The sequence below is a fragment of the Hippichthys cyanospilos genome, chromosome 15 (assembly GCF_059441005.1).
Source record: "Hippichthys cyanospilos isolate Australia breed blue-spotted pipefish chromosome 15, RoL_Hcya_1.0, whole genome shotgun sequence".
Lineage (NCBI taxonomy): Eukaryota > Metazoa > Chordata > Actinopteri > Syngnathiformes > Syngnathidae > Hippichthys > Hippichthys cyanospilos.
Genome location: NC_142383.1, coordinates 9,221,546 through 9,235,707, shown reverse-complemented (window position 1 = coordinate 9,235,707; position 14,162 = coordinate 9,221,546). Strand labels below are relative to the sequence as shown.

Here is a 14,162-nt window from a genome sequence, read left to right as displayed (position 1 = left end):
AATCAGAATCCGTACCCAAGTACCCAAACCATTTGATGACTTAATAGACTCATAGCAAAGATTTAAAAACTATTCTACAGATGACTGGGGGCTAGAGTTATTGTGAGTGAGTAAATTATAACTAAAATAATCAATCAATCAATCAATCTCTGTTGAAAATATAAGTGTGTCAGTATAACTGCAATCTACTATCAGTAATTGCAGCATTAAAATAAAATAGTGCTGATCATCACGTTGAAAGAATGCAGAGTTACTCAGTGATGCGTGGTCAGAACATCACACTGTCAAGCTGTCATGTCAAACTGTTATTCTAGTTTCCTTCCAGTTCTAGTTTTTCAAGTTGCGATGCAATTACTAATTGAAAAGCAGTCAACCAAACCAAGAAAACAAATTAGTCAATAATTATTTTTGGTAATCAATTTATCGGTTAGAGTCCAAAAATTGTCCAGAGGCTCAGAATGTCAGTCTTTTGACAAGAAAATTTCTCACATTTCTTTCATCTTGGTTTCATTGACAATAAATCTCTTGATTGTTGAAATCAGACTGATTATGATGTTGACTCAAAAAAATCCACCATCTGCCTTTATTTTGGAAAACAATGATGCACATTTTTTGCCAATTTTATGACTTTATGCACTAAATCTGCAGCTCAATTATAACACAAAATGTTTGTGCATCGCAATTACACATAAAATAGTTTTAAAAAATAGATAGATATTAAAATGTCTGATTCTTAGATTAACGGACACAGATACATTCAACAGAGTAATCATTTATTGAAACGATTATTCGTTGTAGCCCGATTTCCAAGTCTAATATTCCTTGTCTAGTTTTCAAGGTCCGGGTATAGTTATTTTTTTGTTTGTTTCCCCTACTGAGACTCAGTCTATTGATTTGAGTCCTATGTAGTGGACATATGTTTTTGGTCTACAGTATATCTTTTGATTAATCCCAGCTAGCTTGATAAATCCCAGTGTGCTCAGTAGAGGACATCCTGGCCTTCCCAATGATGTCTCCTGTTGTGGTGGGATTTACTTGACTTCCAGGTCCTGTCTGCTTCTTACATGACACCTGTGTTTTATAGAAGCATACAGTGGTTAAAAGTAATGATTATTTCTTTTATTTGTTGTATTTACTCACTTTTTCCGATTTAATCTTTGATTATGAAGACAAAAATAATGTATGAGTAAATTAATTGTGCCATCTGCTGAATGCTACCAACACAAATCTATTTAGTACCAATTGTGTCTAGCACATACACCATGCATGGCAGCACATACAATTTTATGTAATTATTACCCTAGATTTCATCACCTGATGTGACAATGGATTTGATTCCACAATGCACCTAATTAGGATGCTGCATGGAGAAGAACAAAGAACGTCCAGCCGGTGAAAAACGGTGCATGCGTGTGCTGGCGTGCATCAGACCGCATTACCCGAGAGCAATGAAGCTCCACGTGTGCACGTGAGCATCATATTGTGGTTATTAAAATATATTTATATCCTCCCTGTGTCTCCTGATAACTGCCCCCCCCCCCCCCCCATCTCACCTTGACCGACCTTCACAACACACATATGTGTGTAATTGCTCGTATCTCAAAAACGGTCACACACCGATAGAGCCCACTGGTCCGAATGGACACCAAATTATGGACAATTCAGCGCATGTATGATTGACTACTTGGGATAAAGGACCTTGGAAAAACATCTGGGCAAGTGACAAATACCTCCCTCTGGCTACCTTTGTATGAAGGCGACAGGCACCATGGGTAGTGGTGGGGGTGGTGCGTGTCTGTGTGTGCGTTGACTTATCTCCAACGCTACACAAAGACCTGCTAGTGACGTTTCTGTGTGTGTGTGTTTGTGCGTGTGTGTCCTTGCCAGCCAGCCACTTGACATCACACGGCCCTCTCATGGCAGGCTTGTCGGATCACTAGCAGAATGGATAAGGCTATTTACCAGCGGCTTATTTGGTGGGGGTCAGACCAGAGTTTCATGTCAAAGGATTGCCGCAACACTCAGATCATTTTTATCTGCTCATGTCCACCTTGAGCTAACAGCTACACAAATTGCGTTTGGGAAATCATGGAAGCAGAGCAAAAAAAAAAAGTGTAGTTGAAGCTTGTCTGTGCATTTAAACTATATGTAAATGTTTAGATAAAAAAAGGGCGCCACCGCAGAGACTATTATGGACAACTTAAATAAGTGAAGGGCCCATAATTTTTCATTCAGGCCACATAGGACCACATGTAAAACAAGAATGCCATTTCTAATGAGGATAAAATACAGGCGTAAGTCTTTTTATTTTCTTTAATGGAATCGGTGTTTACCCTCATACTTTTCGACTTTCAAATGGAAACAATGCACTGCTCAACTACATGAACTCAAACAACATCTTGGTGAGGAACTCGTTGCCATGACAATAGCGTTTTATGAAAACTCACAAACTTCCTGTTTTGACATCTCAGAGGCCTGAATAAACAGTGCATGCAAATTTCCAGTCAGAGTTGGCACACCCTGTTTTGTGAAAATTTACGTACTCAAAGATTTTAATATTGCATTACCATGTTTTCCTGCTAGTCGTCAAAAAACACAGATTAATAAAAGTTGTCTCACTCATCTTTGTAACCATTTCAGTACGGTTGATCCTCAATGTGTCCCCTCTATAAGGAGAGTATATTGTCCAATTAAGTCACAACATGCGTTGAAACATGACTAAGTGTTGAATAATATCGATCAAAATGTTAAGGTTGAGGACGATTGAGGACAAGTGCCGTTAGTTGGCAGTTCAATGGTTTAAAAGTTCAGTACTGTAGTTTATATAAACATAATATCACAGTGCAGGTATTTGTCGTAATACTTCTCAGACAATTTTAGTGACATGTTGGCAAAATAATTGTGATATGATTGGTCTTGTACACAACATTTTAATGCTTAAATGGATTCATGGCTAGAATGCCCACCCTAGGTGCGAGGACCCAGACACTTCTGTGTCCAATTAAAATGCTCTAGTCAGTTAATTTATCACATTTTGTATAAATCACATATCAAACCACAACATTTTACATGGACTTCAAAACACATACATTTTTATGCAATATTTTCTCTTACCAAATCCCACCTATCAGCCAGGATCAGCTGGAGAAGCTTTTTTGTCTGGGGTGTCCAAACTCAAATAATCAGGATCGTTATCAGGCTTCTGCTGAGCTTGCTGTTGAGCTGATCATTTGAATCAGGTGTGTCGGGGAAAGAACCCTAAAAAACTTGCAGGATACTGGCCCTTGAAGACTGAGTTTGGACACCACTGCTTTTTATCATGTGCCACACTAGACAGACGCAGGCAGAATACTGATTGAAAAACAATGTTTTGACGAAAAAGAAAAGAATAAAATAATTTCAAATCCTTTCAGGTTTGAGAGTAACTTTCTGGATAGACAAAGCCCAGGCACCTAAACTATTAACCAACTCCTCTCAAATTTTTTCCTACATATCTTTCTGTAATTGATTTAAAAAAAAAATACAAATGACTCAAGAATGTTTGAAAAAGGAGTTTCTTCACATGATTAAATCTGTATCAATGCATCATTTCATCCAGGAAAATATATCCTTCCTTTACAAGCCAGCTGTAACAAGAAAAGGCACAATGCAAGAACCAGGCTGAGATGCAAGTTTGTTGTTGATGCTTGTACATGACAGTGCATATGGCATAACATATAAATGCTATCATAAAATCCTCCATGGCCTCACAAGTGCATCTGAAGTGACAGCTAAGGTTCTACTGAAGGTCATTCATCATGATTAAAGAGAACTCTCTGCAATGATTTTCAAATGACCCAAGGGATGCCTCGAGCAGTGACATGTCTTTGAGAGAAAATTACTTTATTGTACCCTGGGACACCTGATTTCAGATTGACAGCGGCCGTCATGTAGACAGCTGGACAGTTAAGGAGTGTTGCTGGTCGGAAATAAGATGGTCAACAATAGACCACAAGGAAATACTTTGAACATCGAGATGAAGAGGTAAGAAGCTGTCCAGAAGATGAGAATGATCACAATACATGGAGGCACGCTGGCAGGCATCAGGCATGTCGAGACGGCATGCTAGCCCAAAGCCAGGATCTGGTTCATCCAAGAACAATCCCACTCAGCACCAGTGGGAATACAGCCCTAGTGCAATCCCAGCACACACACTCAGTAGCTCTTTTCTTTAAGACGCTGATACAGAGGTTTTAGTCATAGCGGCACTGATGGTGTGATGGCCAATTTCACCTTCATACACTTTTTGTGCGTGTGGTTGTTATAATCACCTTGAGCTATGAAAGCAAGAGATTCCCCCAGAGATCAGCTCACCCAGGTTGGATTTGACATCATACCATACACACACACACCATCTTGATTTCTACTCTATGTAAACAAGCACCGTAAAAACAGTCCGACCTTCACACATGATTTGAGGTAAAATTTGGTAAAAGTGGCATCGGGGAAATAAAGGTTACAATGATGGCTTCTACCTTCAGGCCTACCTGTTTCGTTAAATGTAAATCATCCTCTGCAGTATTTTGGGGAACAACAGGGAAGGCCTGAACTGAAATGTTATTCATGCCAAAAATTAGCTATATTGATCAGAATCCTGTGCACATAAAAATGGTCCTGTTTGCAAGGCGTTCTCATATACTGTGAGGCAGACGGGAGCTGCTGACAACAGTGAATGTCACTCTTGTTGCTTGGGCTTGCATCATAGCCTTTGGAACGACAACATAAAAACCACTTGCGTTTTATTATAGTATTACTCTTACCCGCTAATGCATTGTCAAGTAGAGTCATTTTTATTTATATAGCGCCAATTCACACAAAAGTGGTCTTAAGGCACTTTAAGTAATGGAACAGATCGGGAGCTGCACTCAATACACAGAAGAACCTTTAAAGTCCATCACAACAGGTTCAACGAAGATATTACACTCTGATTTGTTCAAATATGAAAAGAAGTTACCTGTTTGTATGTACACCAATGAAGGTGTTTTATGTTGTTCTGCATAGAGATTGAAAAATGTTAGCAAGGCAATTTGACAAAGAGTATGATGTAGTTTTTGTTTTGTTTTGTTTTAGGGGTAAAATGCCACATGAGGAGCAGAACTTGGACGCAGAAATAGACAGGAAACTTGACTCAAAAACTAGACTGAAAACTAACTTGGAAACCTGACTTGGAAAGAAACTAGGAAAACTGCCAGAGTGTGTGACTTGACACTCTGACAATGTGTCAATGAGAACCTAGAGCTTCCATACTGTCAGATATCAACCCTATTTAGTATAATAAAGCAAACTAAGGAACTACATAAACTCCATGGAAACTGATACATCAAGGAAAGAAACCAGCCACAACAGTAAATAGTGGACCCCAAATGACAAAGGCAATAAAGATGTAAAAATGACAACTACATGACTATTTTGACAAAGGTGAAATACAATTACGATAACATAATATTTGTACTTGTTACGTACTAATCCTTAATCACTGCGTTCAGGTTAATATTTGTGAAATCTGAAGGCATCAAATTTCAGCTATTCTTATCAATCTAAAGAGGACACCATTTTGCCACTTGTTGTTGAATAAAAATAACATCACGATTGTTCATGTAACAAACACATTTTGGGATACATAAGACACGTAAGGGCTCAAATTTGGACATTCCGATGCTGTGCTATTGTTTAAAAAACAGAAATCAAAAATAATTCTCATAGTGTAATTTTCACTGAATTGCCTCAACCTTTGACACACACAAAGTCAACCTATGAAAACAATGACCCTATTGGCTGCCGTGCACACATCTATAAATCCTTCATCAAGTAACGACATTATCATTGTGCGTGATATTTCATCGGCTTCTTTCTCTCACTGATTGCCTCAACAAGCCCAGAGGGCTTCGGTGGATGCTCTTCTTGGTCATCACATTTCTTATGCAGACTGTGAGCCAGCCATTTTATGCATATATTTTCCTCCCCCGCAAGACAAAGTGCGGTTGTTACACAGCTCTTGAAAGTATCTTACTATTCATTGTATTACTCTTTGTAAAACTGAGATGCAATCGGAAATGGACAATTAATCAATCAGTGTTACTAAGTTTATTTATCAAGAAATACCTGTGGTAATTCTTATTACGGCTGTGCTGTAGTGAGGTAAACAGCTTGGGAGTGTGAAGAGTCATATTGCGTTTGATTGATGGTTGCAGCTCTAATTTCCATCGGTCATACTGATATAAGATAGATAGAGAAGAAATACTAAGACCGGTGTGCTGCCCTATCAAGATACAAATACACTTACATTTGTATAATTTTATTGTAAAAATAGAGCATTTGAGAACACACTACAAAAACAGAAACACAAACATAATACATGACAGTCTCAAAGACAAACTAATAGTACAACAGTTACTAAGCATGTTTCACTGTGCTTTTAATGAACACAAAACTGTCATTCGGTTGTTATAAAATGTGTGCGCCTTATCAATACAAGTATTTTCAGCATGGGGAAACCTGATCACCACATGTGTAAGTAGGGGAAGATTCATCAACACAAAGATTTCAGTGAGACCCGTAAACCATGTTCCATGCTAATACTCCATCTTTGCAAGTAGGAAAAGCCCAGAACAAGTGGGAGCGCTTTTGATTCATAGCCCCAGTTTAACTGAGGATGCAAAAAAAAATCAATAACATTGAATTCAGTTTTTATTAAGGTGATTCAGTTAGATTGGTGAATTGATGAAGCCTTGATGAAGCAAACAAACTTTTTTCTCCCAAAAGCTCAATTTTATTTTTTGTCTTTCCTATCAACGCTTGTGGTAAAGTTTAATCACCCCATTCTAGTAGTGAATATGCTATGGAAACAATTTTAAGTAACCCCAATAGGGACACAGTGGAAAAGTCAAATGCCCTCCAGGTCATTTTATTCAGAATCACATTATGCTGCAAATGTCAGATAAAAAATGTGGAGGTTGAACGATGTGGTTTCAAATCTCCTAAGAATTCAGCTCAGTGAGCATTTAAAGGCAGAACTCCAAGAGTGCGATTGGCTTTTTCTTCTTTTGAGTGTTTTTCTCAAGGCACCGTAAACAGGGTACCATCACTGGGAAAAAGAGGAGAAATATGATGACAATCATAATAATGGAGTTTTCCTATTTCTGTCCTGGATGCTGAGTACAATACGGCTAAAGTGATGGTAAGTAAACATCAATTAAAAAAAAAAAAGAAAGAGTTCTGTTATTTTTGATGAGATCTCTAAGCTACAAGCCACAACTGCTTGTTGAAAAATATTTGGTCAAAAATGGACGGACAAGCTACTTGGGTCAATATCGCTCGTCTATTTTGTTTTGTACAAAGAGATTGTGTCAAATAGATCCAACTGTCAGATTTATGTACAAAGTACAAACGTTTTTCCTTTTTCATTTAAAGGAAACAACTTTGTAAATTGTTAAGTACCTGCAGTGTGTTATGAAGATGCTCCAATAACTTGTGGGTCAAATATACTCAAATTTTGGTCAAAAACTGGACGAGTATGCTGCTTGGGTCATTTTGATCCAACATTTATTTGTTTTGTTTTACAAAATCCCAATTTTAGGTTTCTTTTGACAAAGCCAAAGGAAAAAAAAAAAAAGCCAAGATGATGGGGTCAAATTAATCCAAGTAGCATGCTATTTTTCGCCTATCACATTTAAGTGTGACCTTATGCATGTTCATGTTAATTGTTCAATAGGCTTCAAGTTTTAACAGACATTTGTTTACATCTTTTTGGAAATTGTTGATAGTTATGATCAGGTTATAATGCTTACATATTTATGCAAATGTGAAGGTAGACTCACCTCCATTAAACATATTTTCTTCAATACCTTCAAAATGTATTTTTATTTTTATATTCTGTAGTTTTATGTTCTGTCATTATGAAGTCTCATAGATTCCATGTTAAAAAAAATATGAACAGCTGGAACTGACTGGGTTTAACACTTCAAGATAACATTTCAATTGCTTTAGAAAGAGCAATATTAGAGCCTGTTACATATTTTGAAAGTTAAAAAAAAATCAAAAACCTATGGAGAGTAACTGATTTGAATTTGACACTTGCAGAGAAATAAGACATTTTTAAGTATTGGCAACCAAGTTAAAAATATTTTATGGGACAGCTAGCAATGACATTGTGTGTTTATTCCAGATTTTAAAATATTAAGAATAGCAGTTAACACAAGGCCACTTTGAAGTGGAATTGCCGAAATGCCAATTTTGATGACATCTGCCTTCACATATAAGTGAACCAAGATCAATTCACCATCACACTTTTCTTTAAGCCATGATTACACTGAAAAAGTAGGCAATTGTGCCATGCACAAGAAAACAATCAACTACTCGTGCTCAAGTGTATGAATTTAAACAATGGGAAGTAAAAACAAAATGCACAAATCCAACACCATGGAACCTGATACTTAAGTAGCGTTCCAGGGGGCGAATTAAGAAGGGCAACAGATTCTTCATAAAGTGCAAATCAAATTAGTTCCAACATACACGTTGTCTGACATTCCTCATATTGCCTGCGGGTAACGTTGGCAAAACTAAATAAAATGTGCTGCAAAATTGGGGTGGAGCATTTTGGCAAGGGAGGAAATGACGGTGCTAAAAAGATACGAGGCACTTAGAAGGGTGTAATATTTTCCAACTGTTGGTGCCCATAGGCGTAAGTTTTTAGGTTAAATTGTTTTAAAAGTATACAATGATTAATGAAATTAATTTAAGAGGCAGTATATCAAATATAGCTGGAATAATTGCTTTCACCACCTATGTTGTCAACCATAAAAGATGCTCACGATTCACTCAGTTATATAGAATGGATCATTGATTAATTGCATTTTGAAGGGAGTGAGCCAAAATTGAGTGCACTATTTTCAGCTGCGTCCTGCAGAGGTGCAGCCAGTCAGTTTCGGTTAGTTGAGCTACATGCACGCCATGGCTACTCCTCTGGGAAGCGTTATTCTGCTAAATATGACACTTGCGAGAGTCTCCCATCTCATTAAAAAAATGGCTAAAAACAATTTGTTAGTCTATTGATAATTTCCCCCGAGACAGCGAAATTTTCACCTCTTGAAATAAGTCCACATTTTCAGCACCAGTCAAAAGTTTGGAAACAACTTCAACTTCAAAAGTCCAAAACATATCATGAGGTCAAGAAATTCAAAATATTCACTTGCAAAAGCCATTCCATCATAAAGAACCAAACACATCATATACTGTAGCTAAGAGAGAAAATACAAAGTTATGCTTAACGAATCAGGCCAAATAAATATTACATTGAAGAATCTAAATTATAAATAATTGTTTTCATTAACATTTTTGTCACTCACCAAAAAATGTAATTAATAATTCTTCACTGTTCTGTTTCATTCAGTATTAATCTAAAATTCAGGATAAAACAAAATGAAAAAAACTAAATCAGAGGATGTTTCCAAACTTTTGAGAGGTGCTGTATCCTGTACACTAATACAAATGCATGGTTGGACAATCCCACTGTCTTGCCTAAATATAAAACAAGAAGATAAAATGTTTAAACTGTTTCAACACCATACCTCCTCCAAACCACAGAAGAGGCCTTCGATCTGACTCTGGGTCTTATTTAAAAGTCAAAATGTCCTTTAAAAAAAATTAATGACCTTTAAAAAAATCTTACATTCTTCCTGTGTGCTATTCAAACAGTCCATTTGAGTGTCCCACTAAACCATCTCCTATAAAACTACTTTTACAATCTCATTTCAGTCCCACCACATGTATACTATCGCACAAGCGATGAAAGAGTGTTAGGGCCACAGTGAAAAGAAAAAAAGTAAGACATGCAGTTTTGAAATTTAAATAAAGATTTAATAAAATTCCCCAAAATATTTTTGAAATTTACTATGTGAGAAAAGATGCTTCATTTTACAGGAATACATTTAATGTATTATGAAAACAAATAGACTGTATGAAGATGAGGACTATTGTCTCACAGTATTTAATTTCTTCTAGTAATACGACGACTAAAGATTTATGATTTTTTTTCCATTGTCACCTTAATACTCTTTCATAAGCTAGAAAAAGAAACGTTCGTCGGCAAAGATGATTACATAAGCACTGACATCATCATCACTTTAAACCATAAACAAGAGGTTCATATGGCAAATTATCTGCACATTTCTTTCAACTTGAAAACATTAAATAATATTGTAAAAATATTTACTACTTCTGTATGCATGGTGCTGGAAATATTACTTGAGTTGTAATCAAAACTGTGAAATAAAATCCAGCCTGCACAATATGAAACTTTACAAAGGTCAGGTGTGCTAGCTGTCCTTAATTTACAATGGCGCAGGTCTAACGTTCAAGAATGCTGATTTAAAGGCCTAGATACACCAATCCGACAATGGAAGTCAGGACGAGACTGGGCTTCAGTACGTGCCATCTGATTAGCTCAAAAAGCACCGTCGAAACGTTAACAGGAATTGGCAAATGTGGATAAACAGTGAGCGAGGGAAAGCCTCAAAAATTTTACATTTTGAATTTCGTCACCCTCAGCATTTTGACGTACAATGTCTGTCTTCCCTTTTCAAGATAATCCGCATTTTGTGAGGTTAGGTCACCCAACACTGTTCCTGGGTGGCATACTTCAATCTGGAAATTTTGTTTTGGGCACTTTGAGAATAATTACTATACGTATGAAGGGAATTTTGCGTACAGACAGACATGTTCTGTGTTAGCATCTCTGATGAGTATGATTTAATGAATGATTTTAATACAGATCAATTGTGTCTGTCCCTTCTTTAATGCCTGATGTTGGCCCCTAACATGTGGATAGAAATCGCCATGCATCTGCAGTATGATCGCTCATCTGTAAAAACTGCACATCAAAAGTCAAAATGCATGTGAGAAAGAAAGGAGAGTGTTTAGGAAGGGAGGATTCTACTGACAGTCATCCGTGAGTGTGGAAAGTTGTCACTAACAGTGACATCAGCAGAAGTGTGAATTTAGTAGGTTATTTACATTTTTTTGTACATCATTCTGTGACATGAAGTTGTTGAGAGAGGTGGATTATCTCGCTAAATACCCACTGAAGGCGCAGCTCCAAAAGTCACCGCTCACCACTGGATTTTCCATCCATCCATTTTCTATAGCCGCTTATCCTCACAAAGTTCACAGGCTTGCTGGTGCCTATCCCAGCTGACTTTGGGCAGTAGGCAGGGGACACCCTTAACTGGTTGCCAGTCAATTGTGGGGCACCCTGGATTTTTCAAACAATTACAAAAAGTGACTACCACCACAGACGGGTATTACTTCTAATACAAGCAAAGAAACCTTATCAGTCAGTGTTGTTGCGGGGTATTTCCATCATTTTTCCAGTGTGACGTGTCGGCGGTTGAGCAAACGCCACAGAAGCTAGGCATCGGTCAAATTTGGCCAACGTCAGATTGGTGTATCTCGGCCTTAAAGAAGAAGAGTTATCTTTCTTTATTACTGTTTTACTCTGAGATGCTTGATCAATACCAACTTGACAACATAATGGTAGACTGAAGAAATATGTTCCCTGCTTTAAATATATATAATACATTATATACACAAAATACATGTAGGCAGAGCTTCACAGATCAAACGCAAACACTAACATTTTTTGCATTGTCTATAAATACCAATAAATAATAAGTGATTATCGATTTAATCAATATTGCCTTCGTTTGCCAGTGGTTCAGTTTGAATTGAGGTGTACTGTGGTGTGGCAGACATGAAGTGGAGAATGATTCTGCCTCTTTTTGACAGTACCTGAAGGTGGATGTGAAGGCTGTATTGGAATCTTGGTGGATACCATTTGAATCTGAACAAAGGATTGATTAGCGATTCCTTCCACTTGCATCTTCATGGAGGTTCAAGATGAATGTTTTAGGAGTTTTTGTCACTTCCACTTTCGCCAATGCGGTCCTTCAATTCGAATATCAACTGAGCCTCCTCGTAGAACTGGAAGAGTCATCTTGGTCCTTGTGAAGAATCCAGCAGATGTGACCATGTACGGTTGAGTGAGTTTTGATCAATCAGGTTCCATTTCTTTGTCCCAAGAAAGACAACATAAAGCAAGCTGACGTGTTCATGCAATCTGCGAGCAAACTTCGGAATAGTGTAGGAGCCGGTTTCCCATATTAAATCTCCATTTGCTGATCAGAATATAATGCAGCCATTCAGTAGAACATTTGAGGAACTTTACATTCATCCAGTAAAGAAACAAGTCCATATACTTCTGGAAAAAATTCGGACCCAGAAATGTGGAGTCATAACCTTGCATTACAGGTTTCAGTCAGCATACATGCTTGCTATTCATTTGAAGATAATGATGGGAATGTGGCTATATGTGACTGTGGATTTGAAATGAATTTGCCGGCCCGTCTATGACCGCCAACCAAAAATCGGAGTCCATCTACGTGACAGTTGTTGGTGCGCTGGTACCCCACAAGAGAATGGAGATCAATGCAGAGATTCCATAAGACAAGAAGCAAAGTATACAAGTCTGCTGGACTCAGATAACCTGAGACAGGCTGATAGAGTTAACAGACATACTTGTGAATTAGTCAAAAAGTGCTGGTAGCTCTCAATGTCGACGTTCATGATTGACTACGAGAGTCCAAGCAGTACTGGGATGTCCGGAATCCCAGAGACTCGCTAAAATGGATAAAAAGTCTTCAGTTGAATTAGTTCACTGTGTTCCCTTTGTTGTAAAACCAGAGTTCCCTTCAATTTGGTCTGTCACACCACAAAGAAATTATTCATACTGGTCCATAAAAAGTGTGTTCCTTATCATTAGAAAGTGCTAAGCCGCTCTAGGTCCAACTGCAGTGTTCTCCCATACTAGGTCCACATATGTTGTGCGTGTGTATGCATCAGATGTTGACACTGGTATTGGAGTTGTTCATAAGGACTCTCATTTCCTGAATGCTAGTGATGATTTTCTTCTGATGCCCTGCTAGGTTCACTCCAACTCTTCGCAAGTCCCTAAAAACAGCACAGGAGTAAGTTTATGCATGAATGCACTTTAATCAAACATGTAAAGACCAATATTTGTGCAAAGAACTCTACCAAAATTACCAAACGGATATAAAATGTCCCAAAATTGTATTTATGGACAATTGTTAATAGTTATACAATGCTATGAAAATTAGACCCTGCATGTTTAACTTGCTTAATACTACAATATTCTTAGTTGCGTTGCATCAATATAATATGGAAGCATGGAACTGCCAGTGTGGCGTAAACAAATTTGAGTAAACCATGTTGATGGAAACTAATACAGTTGTTTGGACGTCTAAGTAAAGTCAAATTTCTTCTATTCTATCTCGTCCATAATATGCTCAGGATGTAAGTCTATTCATTTAATAATGGTTTATTATTACTGCCCTTATTGCTCTCTTACTGTTTTTTGTTTGATTGCCTACTTTATTATTTGCTCGATTGTGGAATTGATCTGCTTTGGATGTGAACAAAATAAGAATTTCTTTGTTGGGTATTACTATGCATATGACAACAAAACTGCCATTTGCTTTACAGCTGTAAAAGTTCTAAAGGTTTTCAGCACGTCAAGAAAAGAGCTTCCACTTTTTTTCTGGGTCTATAAGCGAGCAAAAAAAAGAAAAACCCAAACACCTACCATGAGAGACAAAACAGCTTGTCACACACCAATATGTGTGTTACAAAGGCCAACTTCAAAATAAACACACCAAATACAAGGATTTTATTTTGAAGTTGGCTTTCGTAATTGTTAAGGGAGTGGGTAACTTGAGTCCTTGTGATGCTGTTTTGTTCCCATCATATCACAGAGATACTGACATCAACATGCCACCATTAAAAAATATGATATTAAATCGCTAATTAAAGGTGCTCAGGAACAGTTACTCAATTTTGCTGTCATACAACACAAGTCGGCTGTAGTAGCGCTATCCAATACGTATGTATGCAGTGCACATGGTGCATTCAAACACGATTGGATATTTCAATCTGAAAAAAAAAAAGCTGTAAGTAACTGTATTATGTAGGCTAAATGCAAAAAAAGACAATATTCTCATACTGTCAGGCCTTATTGTTTCAGAAGAGTGGGACCGGCAAGAGCCTGAAGCATA

At 37.4% G+C, this 14,162-nt stretch overlaps 1 protein-coding gene across 1 annotated transcript in view; it reads right to left on the bottom strand.

Moving 5' to 3' along the window:
* Positions 1-6,318: 6,318 nt before the first annotated feature.
* Positions 6,319-14,162, bottom strand: part of unm_sa34860 (un-named sa34860) — a 67,796-nt gene continuing 59,952 nt past the window's right edge. Inside the window, exon 19 of the mRNA XM_088434172.1 lies at positions 6,319-13,041. Within this exon, the coding sequence (XP_088290298.1) occupies positions 12,930-13,041 (112 nt within the window). The 3' untranslated portion in view covers positions 6,319-12,929. The remainder of the gene's footprint in view (positions 13,042-14,162) is intronic.